Raw genomic sequence first — 17,722 nt, forward strand, 5'->3', positions numbered from 1 at the left:
ACAAACATGTACAAACCATCATTCAACAAGCAAAGATCCAAGTTCTGCCTCCAATCAATCAACTGCGGGAAGAATATGATGAGCCCCAAGAACAGTGATGGGCATTGAAATTACCAGTTATTAGGTAGGGTAAAGGAATCTATGAAAAACGTTTGGACAGATCATTCTCACTAATATCGAAATTTTGAGAAAGATATAAATTGCAGATATTCATTTTAAATGGTGCCAATATCTTTATTGGGACTGCATGGATATTTGCATCCAGCGAAATCTACGTGGCCAATATTATATTCTTTAGGAAAACAGCCACACTTTCTTGTCCTCTAACCTCAGCTGGATGACCATCCAGCGACCATCTGCGAAAGGACATTTCATCCTGGAACAGAGGTGTCCCCTGCAGACACAGTATTAATAGATTTTCCTCCTGTGATAGGATTTCAGTATCCTCATAAGAACGGAAACCATAAACATTACATTGGATAATATTTGTACCCATAAAAATAACTTTTACTTATATGTAAAACTCTGCATGCAGATTATTTATCAAATACAATCTGGTTTTGCTTTTTGGATTTTATAACCTTTTGGAAGTGCTTTGCTTCTTCATGAACTTCATCTGCCACCATATCCTTGTAAAGAACTCAAGATGGTGGAGAGGACTTGGAAGCCTGGGAAGATGGGGATGCCGTGCTAGGTAATATTTTTATAGATCCCTTCACAGTTTGGTGTGTAATCTGTGCAGCAGGAACCTTATTTGGTGTTATACCGACTGAACTGGTTTTGAGTAAACCACTATTGGTCTTTCTTGCAAAAGTTATCTTCTTGCCAGTATTCAGTGTTGCAATAGCAGATGTGGGGAACATTATTTGTTCTGACAAAGCTTCTCCTACTTTGGTCAGTTCTTTACATGATGCGCATTCTCTCTTTTTTTGTGTGTCTGAGAGCCTGTTTAAAATTAATACCTGGTTGTACAGGATTATTCCTCATGATGAAGGACTTTCTGTATTCAGAACAAGCAACAGGGAAGGACTCTTCTGCTCAGTACAGATCTACAATATAGCCTTTTCTTCCTTATAGATAGGGTATCCCCGAGACCTTGTCGAGTCTTGACCTCTACAGTGTATACATTTTTCCATTTCAGGCATGTGCTACCATCATGTCCCGTCCTGTAACATGCACAAACCTGTTCTTTTGTGCAACTAAAACCTTGACACTGGAAGCAACATCTGGGGTTTAAATGTTTAGTATTTTAATACCTTATTTCTCAGTAAAAAACATTAAATACTCAGTATTTTATTTATAAATTGTAGTATTTAAAAAAAAAATTTGCACAGCAAAATATTCAAAATGTTAAGTAAACAGCGAATAGTATTAAACTAAATGGGCCTAGTAAAAATTGTCATTGTTTTTTTAGTAAAAAAGAAATAGTCTTTTAAAATAAAATGCCATTTTTAAAAAAGTAATTTTTGCTGAAACTAATTGGCAACATTGGTCGTGAAGCTGCATGCACTCAAGGTTTGACACATACCTATCAGTGGTTTTCTTTCACGTATGTTTCATAACTTCAAAAAACCTTATAATTATAGTAACAATGATTAAAATTTTAAAGCCATAATGAATTAAATACTTGATGAGATTGATGGAAGGGAAAGTGATTATTAAGAAATTACTAGGAATAAAAGGCACTGGAAAAAATTACGGAAAAAAGAATAAAATTTCTTGGACAAGGCTTCACTGCTTTGACAAGAAAGTATATGGAACTTTCATTGTAAGAATGTGGATACTGAAGGAAAAGTAAGTGAAATATTTAGATACAACCGGGTAAAATATAGAGGACAACAATGCGATGCAACTTAAACTAACCTAACCTGTCCTAAGTGAGTATTAAATTCTCACTTTTTCATCTACTTTTTATTCTTAAAGTTCTATTGTATTATATTAAGTTTAAAATACTCATTTTTTAAGTTTGTTTAATGAAGAAGCCACTTTATAATAATAGATAAATAAGTATTAAATACTCTCCTAGTTTAATTTTTTTTTCTTTCATGAATGTATTAACTTTTTTTTACTAAATGTTTTAGCCTTTTTACTGGTGTTTTAGTATTTTATCAAACATTTTTTGAGTTTACAGAGCATTTAGTATACCGAGTGACTGGATGTCAAATATTTTACTAAGGAATTAAATAAAATACTGTGAATTTGTACTGTGTTTAGTTAAAAACTGGGCACTTAGTTTACAGCAATATATGTATATAGTCTCTCACACACATACACATACACACACACACACTTGCAACAAGATCATAAACCCTCACAACTCAGACACAAAAAGTAATTTAACTCACTGAACTATGCCCTGTACTTAACTGGCAGAACAATAAAAATAAATGTAACTGTGCGATTAGAAATAATTAATGTTGATTCACCATGCTGAGTATTCCTACTGCTTCCATATATCAACTGAGATAATTGAAATATAGTATGTAATAACATTAATATACTTTAGTTTTTCTATTTAATTCATATTTAACTTTCATTATAGCTAACTTAACAGAACACATTAACATGATTATTCCATCTTAAGGAAAGATGTACAGTTAACAGTAATTTTGAATGGAAATCTTTGTAAAATTAACTCTATACTCTTTACCAGCTCTTTTACATTAAAATAAAATAAAAATAGAATCTTTATGAACAAACCAAAACAAATTTTACAACCGACTAAAAAAAAGAAATATAATTATTTTCATAAATTTAAATAAAAGAACGTTATTTATTATTAATATAACAAAGAAACATACACGTAAGAAGTAATATCACAGTAAATTAGAGTAATGCTATTAAATTATTAATTACCAAAGGACCCCAACGAGGGCCTAGAGTTGCCCAACAGATGTCAGTTTTACACATGGAACACTGTAACCAATCACAGCCATCTGCTTTTATAACTATCACGTTACATGTAGGACAATTCATAGCTCTCTTCTGATCTTTCAATTTCTGTAACACAAAGTATTAAATTAAATCTGATAGCTCTTCTATTTATTTAGTATACACACCATTTTAATAATATTTTATTAGAATAATCATTATAAGAAGAATTAATAAAACAAGATTAATTTTAACTTGCTATATAAAGCTATGTTATCCAAAATAATAGTAGACAATACACAGTGATATATAGTACGTCCAAGAATGGACTACACCCCTAGACAAAAATACGTTGCGGGCTTGGTTCAGATTTTGAAATTTACATTTTTGAGTTATTCATCCGGTGAAACTATGTGTACATTATCACGTTTAACACTCAAGAGTTATGCACTTCCATGTCCTTACTTGGCATGTTGTACAGCATTTCTAGAGTTATGGTTCAAAAGACTTCCCCTCCACACAGTTATCTTTATTTGTGCATATTGATGTTTAGATACATAAGACCTTAATTATTCTCCACAATGAGTTATCAGGTGTGGTAAGGTCAGTGCTTCATGATAGCCACAGCAGTGGGACTGGTGATGCTTGAACTGCAGCCGATCTAGGTGCCTGGAAATTGTTTGAAGATTAAAATGAGTTGCACGCTTTAAATGAAAATTATGTTAAATTTCTTTCCTCTTTTTTTATATCGACAGTGAGTTACTATTTTCTTCATCCATAGCAGGTAAATCATTAAACTATCACTGGTAAATAGGAAATATTCAAAGTGTTTTATGAATATCACTATCACTGATAAAACTATGCTTTAATATTACTCGCTTGAAATATTTGACTAAAATTCATCCTCTATATTAAATAATCCATAAAAAAGTGTACTTTCTAGAAAAGTTCTTTCAAATTTAACTTTTGTTGCTAAAATGAACCTTGAAGGTTTAAATTAAAAGCGAGCATGTTTCACATTTTAAAAAAAATAAATAACTGCATCCGAAGCAAGAAAATGATAATCTATTTTTCCTCAAGAAGAGATGGTGATTGTGATACTGAAAAGTAGCAGATATACTTAAGATTTCAATTGTGCAAATTGCTATCTGACTAAAATAGATTTATTTTATCACATTATAAATTTCTTAACACATTTCCGAAAAGGTATTAATCTAGATAAAACAGGTTAACTATTCCTGAATATTCCCACACAAACAGAAAAACATATAAAAATTAAATTATTTCTATTTCTATAAATTACAATAAACAGATATTGAAAAACAAAAAAAAACTTACAACTAAAATGCATTTTGGTTGTGATGAACACACACACCTATGAATTAATAACAATAACATATCACAATTTTCATTACATCACCAAGATATCTCAAGCAGTTAACTAATTTTTATAAAAGAAAACTATAAAAACAAAAATTCAGTTGTTTTCTGAATTTCATCAGACACAATCGCATAGCTATCTTGATAAAGTTATTAGGTCCGACTCAAATTATTAATGTAAAATATAACATGCTTTTTAAGTCTTACTGATAATGATTTAACTAATAATTATCTGATAATGGAGTATCTGGATAAATTTATGCCTAAAATCATCCTCAAAGTCAATGAAAAAAATGGTGGTAAAAGAATGATTCAGATTGGTCCAGCGATCAGAATTTTTTTAAGTGATGATTGGTACAGAGACCATATATACAGATCTGCATCTGAATATGCCAAAGTAAATTTTTTTCTACAAACACTACATTTTAGATCACAGGTTATGTAAAAACCCATTTAAACCTATAACTGAATTATGTTTGGATTAGAGGCATATTAAATATTAAGCATAAGATAGAATAAAACTCATATTTATTACTGAAGCTTCATCTCAAATTTGTTTTAAAACTTGATTTTAAAAGTTTCTATTTTTTCCTTTTTTGTTTACGATATCAATTTTTCACTGGCATGATTGCTACACTCTAGATATTTTAAAGAATTTATTTGCAATTTCTAGAATTATAATTGATACTGTAGTCAAGAATACCTTAGAATAATCCTACATTGAGAAGGGGAGATGCTTGTTCATATACCTTGGAATAGACAGCACGTGATGAAGAAACACTTTAGAAAGCAGCAGCAAGTAACAATTTTTTGTTTTAACAATAAAATTTGAGTCATGTTCATACTATTATTAAACCTAAGTCATCACATTTGTCCTAGATTATTATAACAAGCCTCTTTAGTTACGAAAATGAAAATAAGAAAAAGATAATAAAATAGATGAAAATAGGATAAGATAATAAATAGTAAGTATTACATACTGTTTATTGTCTTCTTAGTAAATAAACTTCAGTAATTTATAACTCACGTGTTATAAACATCTTTTGAAAATTAATATGCAAAGCAGTAATTATAGCACATATGGTAAATTATTATAGACAATCATGATTAATAAAGCAATAAACAAAATAAATTTTGTTTATATACTATATACTGTCAGTAATAGTTCTGTAACTATTAATAAATGATTAAAAATACTACGTTTATGATTTGCTTGATATAATAATATTAAAATAATGATATGAACCATGAATACTGATTAACTATGGCCAGCAAGGTACACACTTGAATAGGCAACACTGTTGAAGTGCTTCAGGAACATTTATAAAATCAAAAACAATGAGTTCTAATCGTCTGTAAGTCAACCCCTTAAAAACTGCAACTATTGCCTCAAACAAAAAAGGGTCATTTGGCTAATAAACAGAAATACACTGAAGAATGAGGAAAATGGACTTACACCTTGGCACATGGTATGTAAAGATCTGTATACACACAGGAAGCTGCTAATCTTCCCATTAGAAGCAGAAAGGTTTTGAAGTAGTCAAGTTCACGATGCAAGAAACAAGATGTTTGGGTACAAGAAGCATAGCAAAGGATGAAAACATATTGGTTTATGGGGTGACCATGATGAGTTGTGATGGGTTTCACGGGAGGGAAAAATACATAAAAGATATAGTATATTAAATATAAAGTATAGTATATAGTAAATATAAGTTAAATTCATAAGTGAGACTGGGATGGATCTGGATGAAAGGAAAGTTCTAAGATATAATCTATATTTATGTGGATAACAAGTATAAAGAGAAGGTCTACAGCCTACCAGAGAGTATGAATGCCTACAAAATGATATGGTAAAAATTGTTCTGGGTGACTTGAAGAAAGCCAAGACAGGTAAAGAACAATGCCACAGACCAGTAGAGTGGAGGGCAGAACAGTCTACACAGTATTTCAAACGACATTGGGATGAAAATACTAGACTTTGCATCATCAAAGAATTTAGTTGTCAAAACACAATGACACTACGAAAAGACTTTTACAAAGTTACACGGGTATCTCCAGATAGCATCATGAGAAACCAGATTGACCATGTGCTGATTGAGGAAAGGGGTAAAAAACAGTCATTAGTGTGATATTAATACAGACTGCTGCCTGGTCGAGATAATAATAAGAAATAAAATAACAATGGCAAAAGGCAGCAAGAATGAGAAAAACTGAATATTGAAAGCACCAAGGAAAGAGCAGAGGAATACTGAAATAATATAAGAAGAAAGGAGTAGTTAGGTGAAGAGTGGAAGAGGATTAAGGAATATTTGATGGAGGTGGGGAGAAAGTATTGGGGAAGAAGGAGCCTCAGAGAAGGAATGAATGATGGGATGAGTTGAAAAGAGAAAGGAACTGCGATTAAAGTGGCTCAATACAAAAGACCTGGGAGATCTACGTATGTACATGGAACAAAGAAGTTAAACAAAGAAGCTTTGAGAGAAAAGAAGATGAAGATAGTAATTAAGGAACTGTATACTTTGAAGGAGACATAAACAGAGAAGCTGAAAAACATTCTACAGGCAAGTCAGAAAAAAGAAGTGGTTTGTGGCAAGGAGGATGTTAACGGGAGATGAAGATAATAATTTTATCACCTACTAAACGTCAAATATGATGAGGATGGTAGGAATTGGGAAGAATGTAGTACTACTGCAGAAAGAGTTAGAAGAAGTCATCAAAAGTCTTCAGAATAATAAGGTACCAGAACCGGATGGCATTACAGGAGAACAAATAAAAGCAGGTGGAGAACTGATTTTGGGAGAAGTGAACAAGATAATTAGGCTACAAAGTGGGAGGAAACCTTGTTAATACTGATCTATAAAAAAAGGGAAAGAGTTGATGGTAACAACTACAGAGGAATATCTCTACTGAATGTGTGTATAAGTGTTCGCCACGGTCCTATTAAACAGAATCTGGGCATACGTTAAAGAAATACTGTAAGAATACCAGGCCAGATTTAGGTCAAATAGATTAGCAATGGGCCAAATATACACCCTAAAACAAATTTTAGAGAAACATATGGAATTTAATAAAGAAATGTATCTTATACTAGTAGATTTTAACAAAGTATTTGACAGCCTAATAAAGAAGAAAATGTAACAACACTTAGTGATGTTGGAATATAAAAAAAATTAATGAAAATGGTCTCAGTCTGCATGAATGTAACAAGGAATAATGTAAGAGTACTGGGAGAAGAAACAGAGTCGTTTGAAACAAGAAGGGGAGAAGAAAGGAGATGTTTTGTCACAATCGCTGTTTTCCCTGGTGCTGGAGGGAGCAATGAGAGATTTACTAGGGGGAGGCACAATTGGAGAACTTACAGGAATGCAGATGCTTGCATATACGATGATATCATTTTGATTGCAGAGAACCTGACAGACTAAGAGAGATGATAAATTCATTGGAAATGTTTGTAAGCTAGGTTGCCTCTCTGAAGGTAATGAGGAAGAAACAGTTTGCATGAATGTGAGAAAAGGCAGAACAGGTGAGAGGGACGCTGCGAAACTTGGGCGCTGATGAAAATACAAGAGGTGAATTTGCAGGTTGTTTGAAATAAAATACTGAATGGATATCGGGTCCAACAAAGGATATTGGCGCTCAGGAGTGGAGAAGGAGGAAAAACACAAAACTAATTTGTACGGCTAAACAATAGACCCCTAATTGTGGATCTGGAAATTAAAGGAAAATGAGATGGGTGGGGCATGTATCTCGAGCAGCAGAGGACTTCAAATTAAAAACGCACTATTACTTGAAGGTGAATGGGAAGTAGAGGAGGGCTAAGGAGAAAATGGATCAACAGAGTGAGAGAGAGATGTGTGATGAATTGGATGTTTATGACTGGGAGGAGGCTGCCAGGGACAGACAGCGTTGGAAGGAAATTGTTGTGACGTTTAAGCACAACTGATGTCTGTGGAGACTGTAAAAAAAAACTGCCCATTGGCTAACAGTGTTCGCTTAAAGTGTTTATTTCTCACAAAAAAGAAAGTTCCTGAGGGAAAGCTTTTTTTTTTATTTCTGCTGGCATTTTTTTCGTATCTTCCTTACTTAATTCATCCTTTTATAATTTTATTATCTAATTAAAAAAAAACAAATTCTGATAAATTACATTTCTTGTTTTTATATTTAACTCCTAATTATTCTCACCTTCTATACATTTCATTATCTTTGCTTCTTTTTTATCTTTTTTAACTGATTTTTCTTACTTCATCTTTAAAAGTGAAGCGAGTGAAGGTAAGGATAAAAGTAAACAAACAATGCAGTGTTGAAAACAAGTGGATTTTGTATATCATCAAAGTTAAATAACATTAAGTGAAATTTCACTGCGTATTGTGTTTATATTAATTACACTCAGCGCCACTTTTTTTAAGGTTTTTTTTTTTTACAAATAAGTTTAGTATACCAGACAGTTTAACTATTTAAAAAAATCCTACTTAATTAATTATAATTACTGCACTTAGAAAACAAGGAAATTACCTTCAAATACTCTAGAGTCTTCTTAGCTTTAGGGTCAGTCTCGGCTTGAATTATTAAATATTCCTGATACTCCTTACAATCATGACCTGGATGGATTGCCTGGAAATTATTTAATGAAAAAACATTTTAATAAAATTGAAAATTACTTGTATTTTAAATGTTACTTAAAATAATTATGAACCCTAGTTAAGTGATCTATTCCACATATCCGAAGTCCAAAAGTAGGCAGCAGTTTTCACAACTGCACTGATCATCTCCACTCTCTAAACGATCAAGAAAAATAAACAAGGTTTAACAAGCGATTAATAATATTTATTCAAACTGATACAATATTTTTGTCAGCATTACCTGTTTTTAATCAACCGATATATTTTTCACACACTGTAAGAAAGGTTATCTATGGAAATAAACTGAAAATTAAGAAACTAAAACAATAATATATTTGAATAACATAAAATTATTCCTGGTGAAATATCAATGGATGAAGGCCAATTTTAAACTTTTATTATTTTCAAGATCGTAATTTTTTCATCAGAAATTTAACCCTTTCACTGCTTTTACTTTTTGGCTCTTTCATGTAAAGATTGCATTATTAGCCAAGAAAAAAAGTTTTAATTCACAAATTATCTTAAAATTATTTTTATTAAACATTATGAACACACTACTGCATTTAATTTTACTGAATATTTAACTGTTTTTGTATTAAACAAAAAAAAAAGAATTATTAAAATTATACACACATTTATGTCAAATGTGCAGTTGCTGAACCTCTCTCTTTTTCTGTTTAGCCTCTGTAACCACTGTAAGGTATTAATTCAGAGGAAGATATGTATGAAGTAAAAGAAGTGTAGTCTTGCACAGTCTCAGGTTGACCATTCCTGAGATGTGTGGTTAATTGAAACCCAACCACCACAGAACACTGGTAGCCACAATCTAGTATTAAAATCCATATACAAGTAACTGCCTTTACTAGGATTGGAACCTTAGAACACTTGACTTTGAAATCAGCTTAATTACGATTACAAGTTAACCACTTAGTAGCCAGTAGCCAGTTTTTACACAGTTTCCACAGACATCAGTTGTCCTTAAACAACGCAACAATTTCCCTCCATCACTCTCTGTCCCTGGCAGCCTCCTCCCAGTTATAAACTCCCAATCCATCACACATCTCTCTTCTGTTGATCATCTTCTCCTTGGCCTTCCTCTGCTTCTCTTCCCATTCACCTTCAAGTAATAGTGTCTTTTTAATTTGAAGTCCTCTGCTGCTCGAGATACATGTCCTGCCTATCTCATTTTCATTTTATTAATGACAGTAATATTGACAAGTGATAGTGAAAATGATATTTATTAATGACAGATGTAGTTCATGCTTTCATTAAGAAGCTTGATATCTGAATTACTTATCTTCAGAGCATAAATTTGGATATGTTTTGGCTTGATCATCAAAGTGGATATGGAAATTTAGTCAACCTTCTCATTAATTTATTTTCTTTACATGTGCACTTAAAAGTATAAATAAAATATTTGTAATAAATGATATTTTTTTTCATAAAATGATTTTATTATTTTTTACATGTAAAGTTGTAGGCTAATTTCACAACCCCCAGGTTGAGAAACACTGCTCTAGAGTGTTCTCTAACCTTCAATTCATCCATCAATTTTATCACCTATTTTTTTTTCTTCCTTGGTAACTTCCATAACATGACACATCTTAACTTATGATTAGAAATACAAAAAAGAAGGAATAAATTACCTGACAGGGAACACAGTTTTGTGAGTTACAGACCGGACAATTAAAAATATTCACATTTTCAGGCACTCCTTCATCTTCTATAATACACCAGCCAGGACAGTCTGCAGTTTTGCAATGGAAAGAATTCTGAATTTTATTTTCAGTAATTGCTAATCCCTTTGCCAAATGGCGTTCATATACTTCTGGTGTGACAATCTGAAAAATAAATAATAAAATTCCATTAAATTAAATAATTAGCAAATAAATTTAGAGAAATCTCTCTTAAATTTCAGTAGTGTGTAGTTAACATTTAGTGACTAAGAAATCAGTTCAAGAAAGAAAAATGTATTAACTAAACTAAAGTAATTTCTTTAACTGCCAGCTATCATAGTATAAATTCATCATTACGACTTCCTTTAACCAATCTTTGTGAATATTTTATCACTGATCAATTATTTAATTTTTAAATGAAAAAAATTTAATACAACTTCTTTATATAAAACTCTAAATTATCTTTTTCTTCTTCTTTTCTTTTTAAGTTATCTTTTTCTTCTTCACTTTCAATGCCAGAGCCCAAGATTATAGGATAAAGTAAGCAGCAAGAAATTTAAATTTAATTGGTAATAATTACGATTAAAAATACAGATCTAGATAATGTGCAAGATTATAATACTATCAAGTAGATATTACTGAATGGCATTTGTAGATAGGAAAACATAGGATTCAAAAATTAATATTTTCTTAAATATAACAAGCTTGTTAAGGTTTACATTCAGAGTTGTCCACTAATTATAACTTCTATCCTTTTCTCAAACATGCCCTTGAAACATATTTTATGTTTTAAAATAAATTTAATAATTATGAAATTACATTATGATAAACATAATAATTATTTTATCATAAAAATTATGATAAACATAATTTTTATTTCCTAACATGTGATACAAGATTTTATTATGTTTTTTGATACTGAAAATTAATATGAACTCTATCTTTCTATCAACCACCATTTTTGAAAAATTTTTAGTTGTAATTAAAGGATTTATTTTTTGTTTTTCACCATATAGTTAGCATTTTAAGATCCTATATTGTATTTTGTTAGCTCATTTTTTATTGTTTAACTTTGTTAACATAATTTGTAAGCTATAAATAAACAATACTAGATAAAGAATTAAATTATATCATAGTCACATATTATGACATTGTATCTAATACTGAAGAGTGAGCCTTCACGGACAAGATTAATCATGTAGCTGAAAACACAGCTCTTGTTTGTATTAAGCACTGGATTTAGGAATGAATGAAATTTGTTCAGTCTTAAGTTTGTTAACCGTGCAGTCATAATGCTTTGAAATTGTGTAAATGAAGTGGATGCCTTTTGTTATGTATGTGGTGAGTTTACTGTAAAATCAAATAGAAAAAATATTATACCTTTAATTGAAAGAGAATATCATTTGTAATTTCAGTGTAAAATTAGTGATCAGGATAAGACATGGGCTCCTTATATAGTATGCAATAATTGTTCTGTATATTTAAGAGGATGGCTGAAAGGTACCAGGAAGACTTTGCCATTTGGTGTACCTATGGTTTAGTGTGAACCAAAGGATCATGTAACCGACTGTTACTTTTATTTAACAAGTGTGTCTGGAATTTCTAGAAAATCTAAACATACTGTAAAATGTCCTTCATTGCAATATGCAATCAGGCCTGTACCTCACAGTGAAATTATTCCAGTTCCTGAGCCACCTGTGAATGTATGTTTCGAAAGCAGCGATGAAGAATCAAGCAGCACTGAAGAAGACAACATTTTGATTTTGGATTATCTTCCAATTAGCCATATCTTATATCACAAGGTGAATTAAATGACTTTGTTAAGGAATTTTAATTTATAAAAAAATCAAGCTGAACTGTTAGAATCAAGACTGCAAGGTTGCAATTTACTTCCAACAAAATACAAATATTTTCTCAGTACTTTATTGATGAAAATAATTTTGTTTATTGTACAAATATTGATGAGCTTATGTCGAACTTAGAACAAGTTCATAAACCTGAGGACTGGCGCCTTTTCATAAATTCATTCAAGTATAGTTTAAAAGTGGTTCTACTACACAATGGTAACAAATATCCTTCGATACCAATCGCTTATGGTATTAATTTGAGAAACATATGATGTGATGAAAGGCGTTTTTGAAAAAATAAATTATAAAAAACATAGCTGGAACATGTGTTGATTTGAAAGTTATAGCTTTTTTTAGGCATGCAATTAGGCTATACTAGGTACATGTGTTTTCTTTGCGAATGGGACAGCCAAGCTAGGATAAACATTATGTTACCAAAGAGTGGAAGAAATGAGACAACTTAACTCCAAATGGGAAAAATATTATTAATGAGCCCTTAGTTGAACCCAAAAAAATATTTTTATCCCCGCTCCATATCAAGCTACACTAATGAAAAATTTTGTAAAAGCAATGAAGAAGGATAGTCCTGGATTTTGTACATCAAATAGAAATTTCTGAATATAAATGAAGGAAAAATTAAAGAAGGAATATTTGTTGGTCCTCAAGTACCAGAGTTGGTCAAAGATGATGTATTTAACTCAATGTTAAATAATGTAGGTGCAACTTGGGCTTCATTTAAAGACATTCGCAAAACTTTTTCGGCACACAAAATCCAACAATTACCATGATACTGTTAATCAACTTCTTGCTTCATACAGAGCTATGGGATGTAATATGTCATTGAAAATACATTTCCTCCACATATATCTGGATTTTTTCCCGGATAACCTCAAAGACATAAGTGACGAACACAGTGAACGTTTCCACCATGACATTTCAGTGATGGAAAGCTGCTATAAAGGGAAATGGAATACTAACATGCTAGCCGATTACTATTGGACAATAATTCGGGATGTGCCTGAGGCTATTTATAAAAGAAAAGCATCAGTGAAATCATTCTAACACAGGTATGGCCATGCAAAATTATTATTTTACAGATTTTAACTATATTTTCCCTTAATTTTTTTTGAAGCATAATTTATTTAAAACCAAGGGTGATAGAAAAATTGTATTTACAGATCTGTAATGCATGCAAAAAAGCAATTCAAGAAATGGTATCTAAGAGAAACATTAAATATTTTATTTTGTCTATCAGTGTTACTGTTAGTGAGCTGATAATAATTACAAGATACCCCTGATGTGGACAATCCACATGCATAATAAAGTATAGGAATTCTCATTACATGTACGAGGATGTGACTACCTAAAGGTTTGGGCATTAAGAAAGAATGACTAGATTGGCAGACACCTCTACAATAAAAGAACAGAGTAGATTACAAGCACACTTTTGTATACTTTTCATACATTAATCTTAATTACTAAAACAGAACATTGCAAAGATGTACTGATCTCTGAAACGAAACTGGAAACAGAAATCAGCACTGTATAAACTGATACTAAAATGTACTTTTTAAATAAATAAAATCAAATTAGATAACTAAAAATAGTTTTATAATCTTTTTATTGTGTTATTAACACTAGTAGTGTTATGTTACTATATTAACTAAGAAAACTGTACTATTAAAATCAATTACTAAAAATTGAGCAATGTTTTTTTTTTTTATTGAATAAAAGTGGTTTTAGACATACAGTAGCTGAAATTATTTTCATAATACATAACTTAAGATAATTGTTTTAAATAAAATCTAAAAAAATGTAGATCTGCTAATACAAGATTCTAGTGAAGGATATTTAAAAAAAAAATTAACTACAAAAATAATACAGTATGTTTTAAAATGCTCATTATACAATAAATATACAGTACCTTGCTTTGGACTATTTTGGAAAGAGATAGCAAATACCAAGCTATCAATTAATTTTTCAAATTTGGTGTTTGGTTTGTTAAACAATTGCTTAGGTCAGCATATATAAAGTACCACAATAATGGATAATGTAACATTTATAAAACTGAACTTTTACAACATTTGGCTGACTGAATATTTTTAATTGTAAAAACTAAATTATACTCATAAAAAAGATTATTACAAATACAGTAGTGTGCTTTTTACATATCTATTTCTTTCACATTTTTTTTGGTAAGTTTTATGTTTAATATGAACTTTGAAAGAAGGAATCAGATGCATAAGCAGGATATTATTGTACATCAATTCGATACTAAAAAGTAAGCATTTATTTTTTTGTAATTACAGTGGTCTTTTTAAAAATTTTGCTGATTAATGTGTTTGAAAACTATTCACTTTTTATAAAATTTACAAAATTTATTAAAATAAACAAATTCACTGATGACCACCGGAGTACACTGAATCAGCCTTATCCCATCTTCAAATGTGACTGTTTTGTATCGAAGAAAAAATGAAGCAAGTTCAGCAATTTTGAACATGAACCGGTCATTAACCTGAATGTAAAGCAGTAAACTATTACCTGGAATGTTACAATGTTACAATACAAATAATTACATGTTTTATTTCGCGTTCTTGCAGAGTACTTGAGCAAGTGTAATCGTCACTGATAAATGGGCATTTAACTTCTATATCTTCACTGAATTCGACTGTGTGTGCTAAACATTGTCTATATAAAAGAAGAAAAAAAAAAACAGAATCAATTACTATATTTTTAATAACATTATTTTTATCACAATCATTCAAATTAAATTTAAATGCATTAGCAATGATAAACTTTTCCTTATCATCAAGGTCAAGATTAGTAAAATTAATCAAGACAATTACTATTAAATAATTTTGAATCTACATGTCCATGAGTATCATTTGTTACAATGTCTTCTTGTAATTTATAATCATCCAAACCCCTGTAATTATAATTATTATTATTTCTAGTTTTTATCTAAGTTATTGATTTTAACATGTTTGGATTCATCAAGTTTATTTTTAAGAATTTCGATGTTAGTCTTGATCAAATTAAATACATAATCAAACATTACAACTCCCAACACCTGTACTAATTGGAGATGTTATTTTAACCTTATATTTATTAAAGTTCTTTTATAATATGCATGCTTGATTTCCTGCTTCATTCTAAATGTTTCTGCAAAATTTTTAGTTTTTGTTACACATTTATTAAATTGGGAATTCTTTATCTTTATCTGAGCATATTTAGGGATGATATTTAATTTAAAGCACATTTTATTAAAAGTTATCAAGTGCATTATATTTTGAAGTTTGATATGTAACTTATAAAATCTAAATGATAATTTTGCCTGGTTGGCTATCATAATAATTTTTCTAGTCAATACTTCAACACCACAAAGTCATAAGAACAGATGGCAGCACATTTTTTTAGATAAAAATAAATATACACAGTAGGTCTGAAAAGTTCCCGAACTAAATTTGTGTAGTTGATAGATGTAGCGCCATCTCTTGGAAAACCAAGGAACTATGTACATGATGTCTGATGAGCGTGTATACAATACGAAATTTAATCACATTTCGTCACTCCAGTCTCGAGTTATATTTAGCCGTGTACGTTGCTTCATGTGACCTTGTGTGAGCTCATGACGTGGAACAGAGAAGCGCAATAAAATTTTGTGTTCACCTTCAAAAATCTTTTGTTGAAACTTATTCTATGACACAGCAAGCATTTGGTGATGACGCTGCATGTCGTACTGCAACATACTCAGGGATGGAAGTGGTTTAAAGAGAGTCGTTGGATGACGACAAACAAAGTGGGAGACAGTCAATAGCTGTTCACGACAAAAATGTTGCAAAAGTGTGCACGCTCTTGCTTGTAAAACCTAATCTTATCCTTTGGGCCATAGCAAAAGAGCTAAACATCACTAATAACATGGTATGTACAATTTTAACAGAAAAAAATGAACCGCTGAAAGGTGTGCTCTTGTTTCGTTCCACAATACTTGACTGAATGCAATCGACGATGTTGATTACATTTTTTGACTCAAAGGGCCTGATTCTTCATGAATTTGTCCCAACTGATCAAACCATGAATTCTAAATTCTATCTGGAAGCAATGAAATACCTGATGCGTCACATTCATCGAATCCAGCCCGAGTACTGGGATCCGGGCAGTTGGACTCTTGCAAAACAATGCCCCGGCACACATGGCAACAGTTTTAACATGTTATTACGCCGTAAATCAAATCACTGTTTTATCCTATCCACCCAACTGGGCTCCGGCAGACTATTTTCTGTTCCCGAAATTCAAGTTGTATATTAAAGGCTGCTTTTTTAATGATATTCCAGCAATCCAAAGGGCTTGTACCGAGCAGTTGAAGGCGACCCCACAAAGTGATTTCTCCAGAGCGTTTGACAGGCTGTACCGGCATTGCAACAAGTGTATAACTAGAGAAGGGTTCTATGTAGAGGGCTGATGTAAGTAAATTCATTCATCTTTAAATCTATTTTTATTTAATTTAGTTTGGGAACTTTTCAGACATACTGTGTAATTATAACGTATATAAATAATTTAATCCAAATCCACTCAGTAATGTAACATTGGTTGGCCAGCTATATAGTATTAATTTTCTTATCTATTTATTTTATTTTAAATTTATTTTTAAAAAAATTTTAATTATGACATCATATATATATATATATATATATAGTTATTATACTTAATTGACTTTATATGTTCTTGTATATATTTTAATCTTTTACTTTTAATTGAAAAAAAAAGAAAAGAAGTTTAATATGTAATTTTGTATAAATATATATTTTATAAACAATGATGATGCGGGATCCCATGAAAGTGCTTTTGTAATAAAAAATAAGTTAAGTGTCATTTCATTTACTTTGTAATTCTGTACTTGGGTTGTTCAAGATGGTTTTTGATGATAAAATGTACAATATATTTTTTTAAAAATTTTAACTGATTTTTTGTTTAAAAATTTTTTCCAACATCATGGTACCATTCCGAAAAGCAGCTGCGTCGATTCCAGCAAGATTTATTTGAATCGGATTAATGAGAGAAAAATTATGCGTCAACATAAAAAAAATATACAGGTCAAATACATAACCTCCTTTTTTTGTTAAAAAGAGATGGTCAAGTTTAAAATAGAAACACTTATTTTTTTAATTCAGTATAAATATCTTTAGCCAGTAATTTTTTAAATATCTAAAATAAAAAATATCTATTGCATAAGCATAATTTTTATAAAATATTATTTAATATTAATTTTGTTGATTTATTGAAGTTGTTCTTTTAAAGAGAAAAGTGCAAAAACACTAAAATAAGTTGA

At 30.6% G+C, this 17,722-nt stretch overlaps 1 protein-coding gene across 8 annotated transcripts in view; it reads right to left on the reverse strand.

Moving 5' to 3' along the window:
- Positions 1–17,722, reverse strand: part of LOC142330182 (uncharacterized) — a 235,961-nt gene that overhangs the window by 15,387 nt on the left and 202,852 nt on the right. For all 8 annotated transcript variants that reach the window (XR_012757721.1, XR_012757720.1, XR_012757716.1 and 5 more), the window contains 4 exons: positions 14,970–15,081; positions 10,517–10,711; positions 8,764–8,862; positions 2,857–3,000 (listed from right to left, as the gene is read on the reverse strand). Coding sequence is in view for 2 of the 8 variants with exons in the window: in XM_075375294.1 (XP_075231409.1) it covers positions 2,857–3,000; positions 8,764–8,862; positions 10,517–10,711; positions 14,970–15,081 (550 nt within the window). In the remaining 6 variants the exon portion in view is untranslated. The remainder of the gene's footprint in view (positions 1–2,856; positions 3,001–8,763; positions 8,863–10,516; positions 10,712–14,969; positions 15,082–17,722) is intronic.

Source organism: Lycorma delicatula, chromosome 9 (assembly GCF_047948215.1).
Source record: "Lycorma delicatula isolate Av1 chromosome 9, ASM4794821v1, whole genome shotgun sequence".
NCBI lineage: Eukaryota > Metazoa > Arthropoda > Insecta > Hemiptera > Fulgoridae > Lycorma > Lycorma delicatula.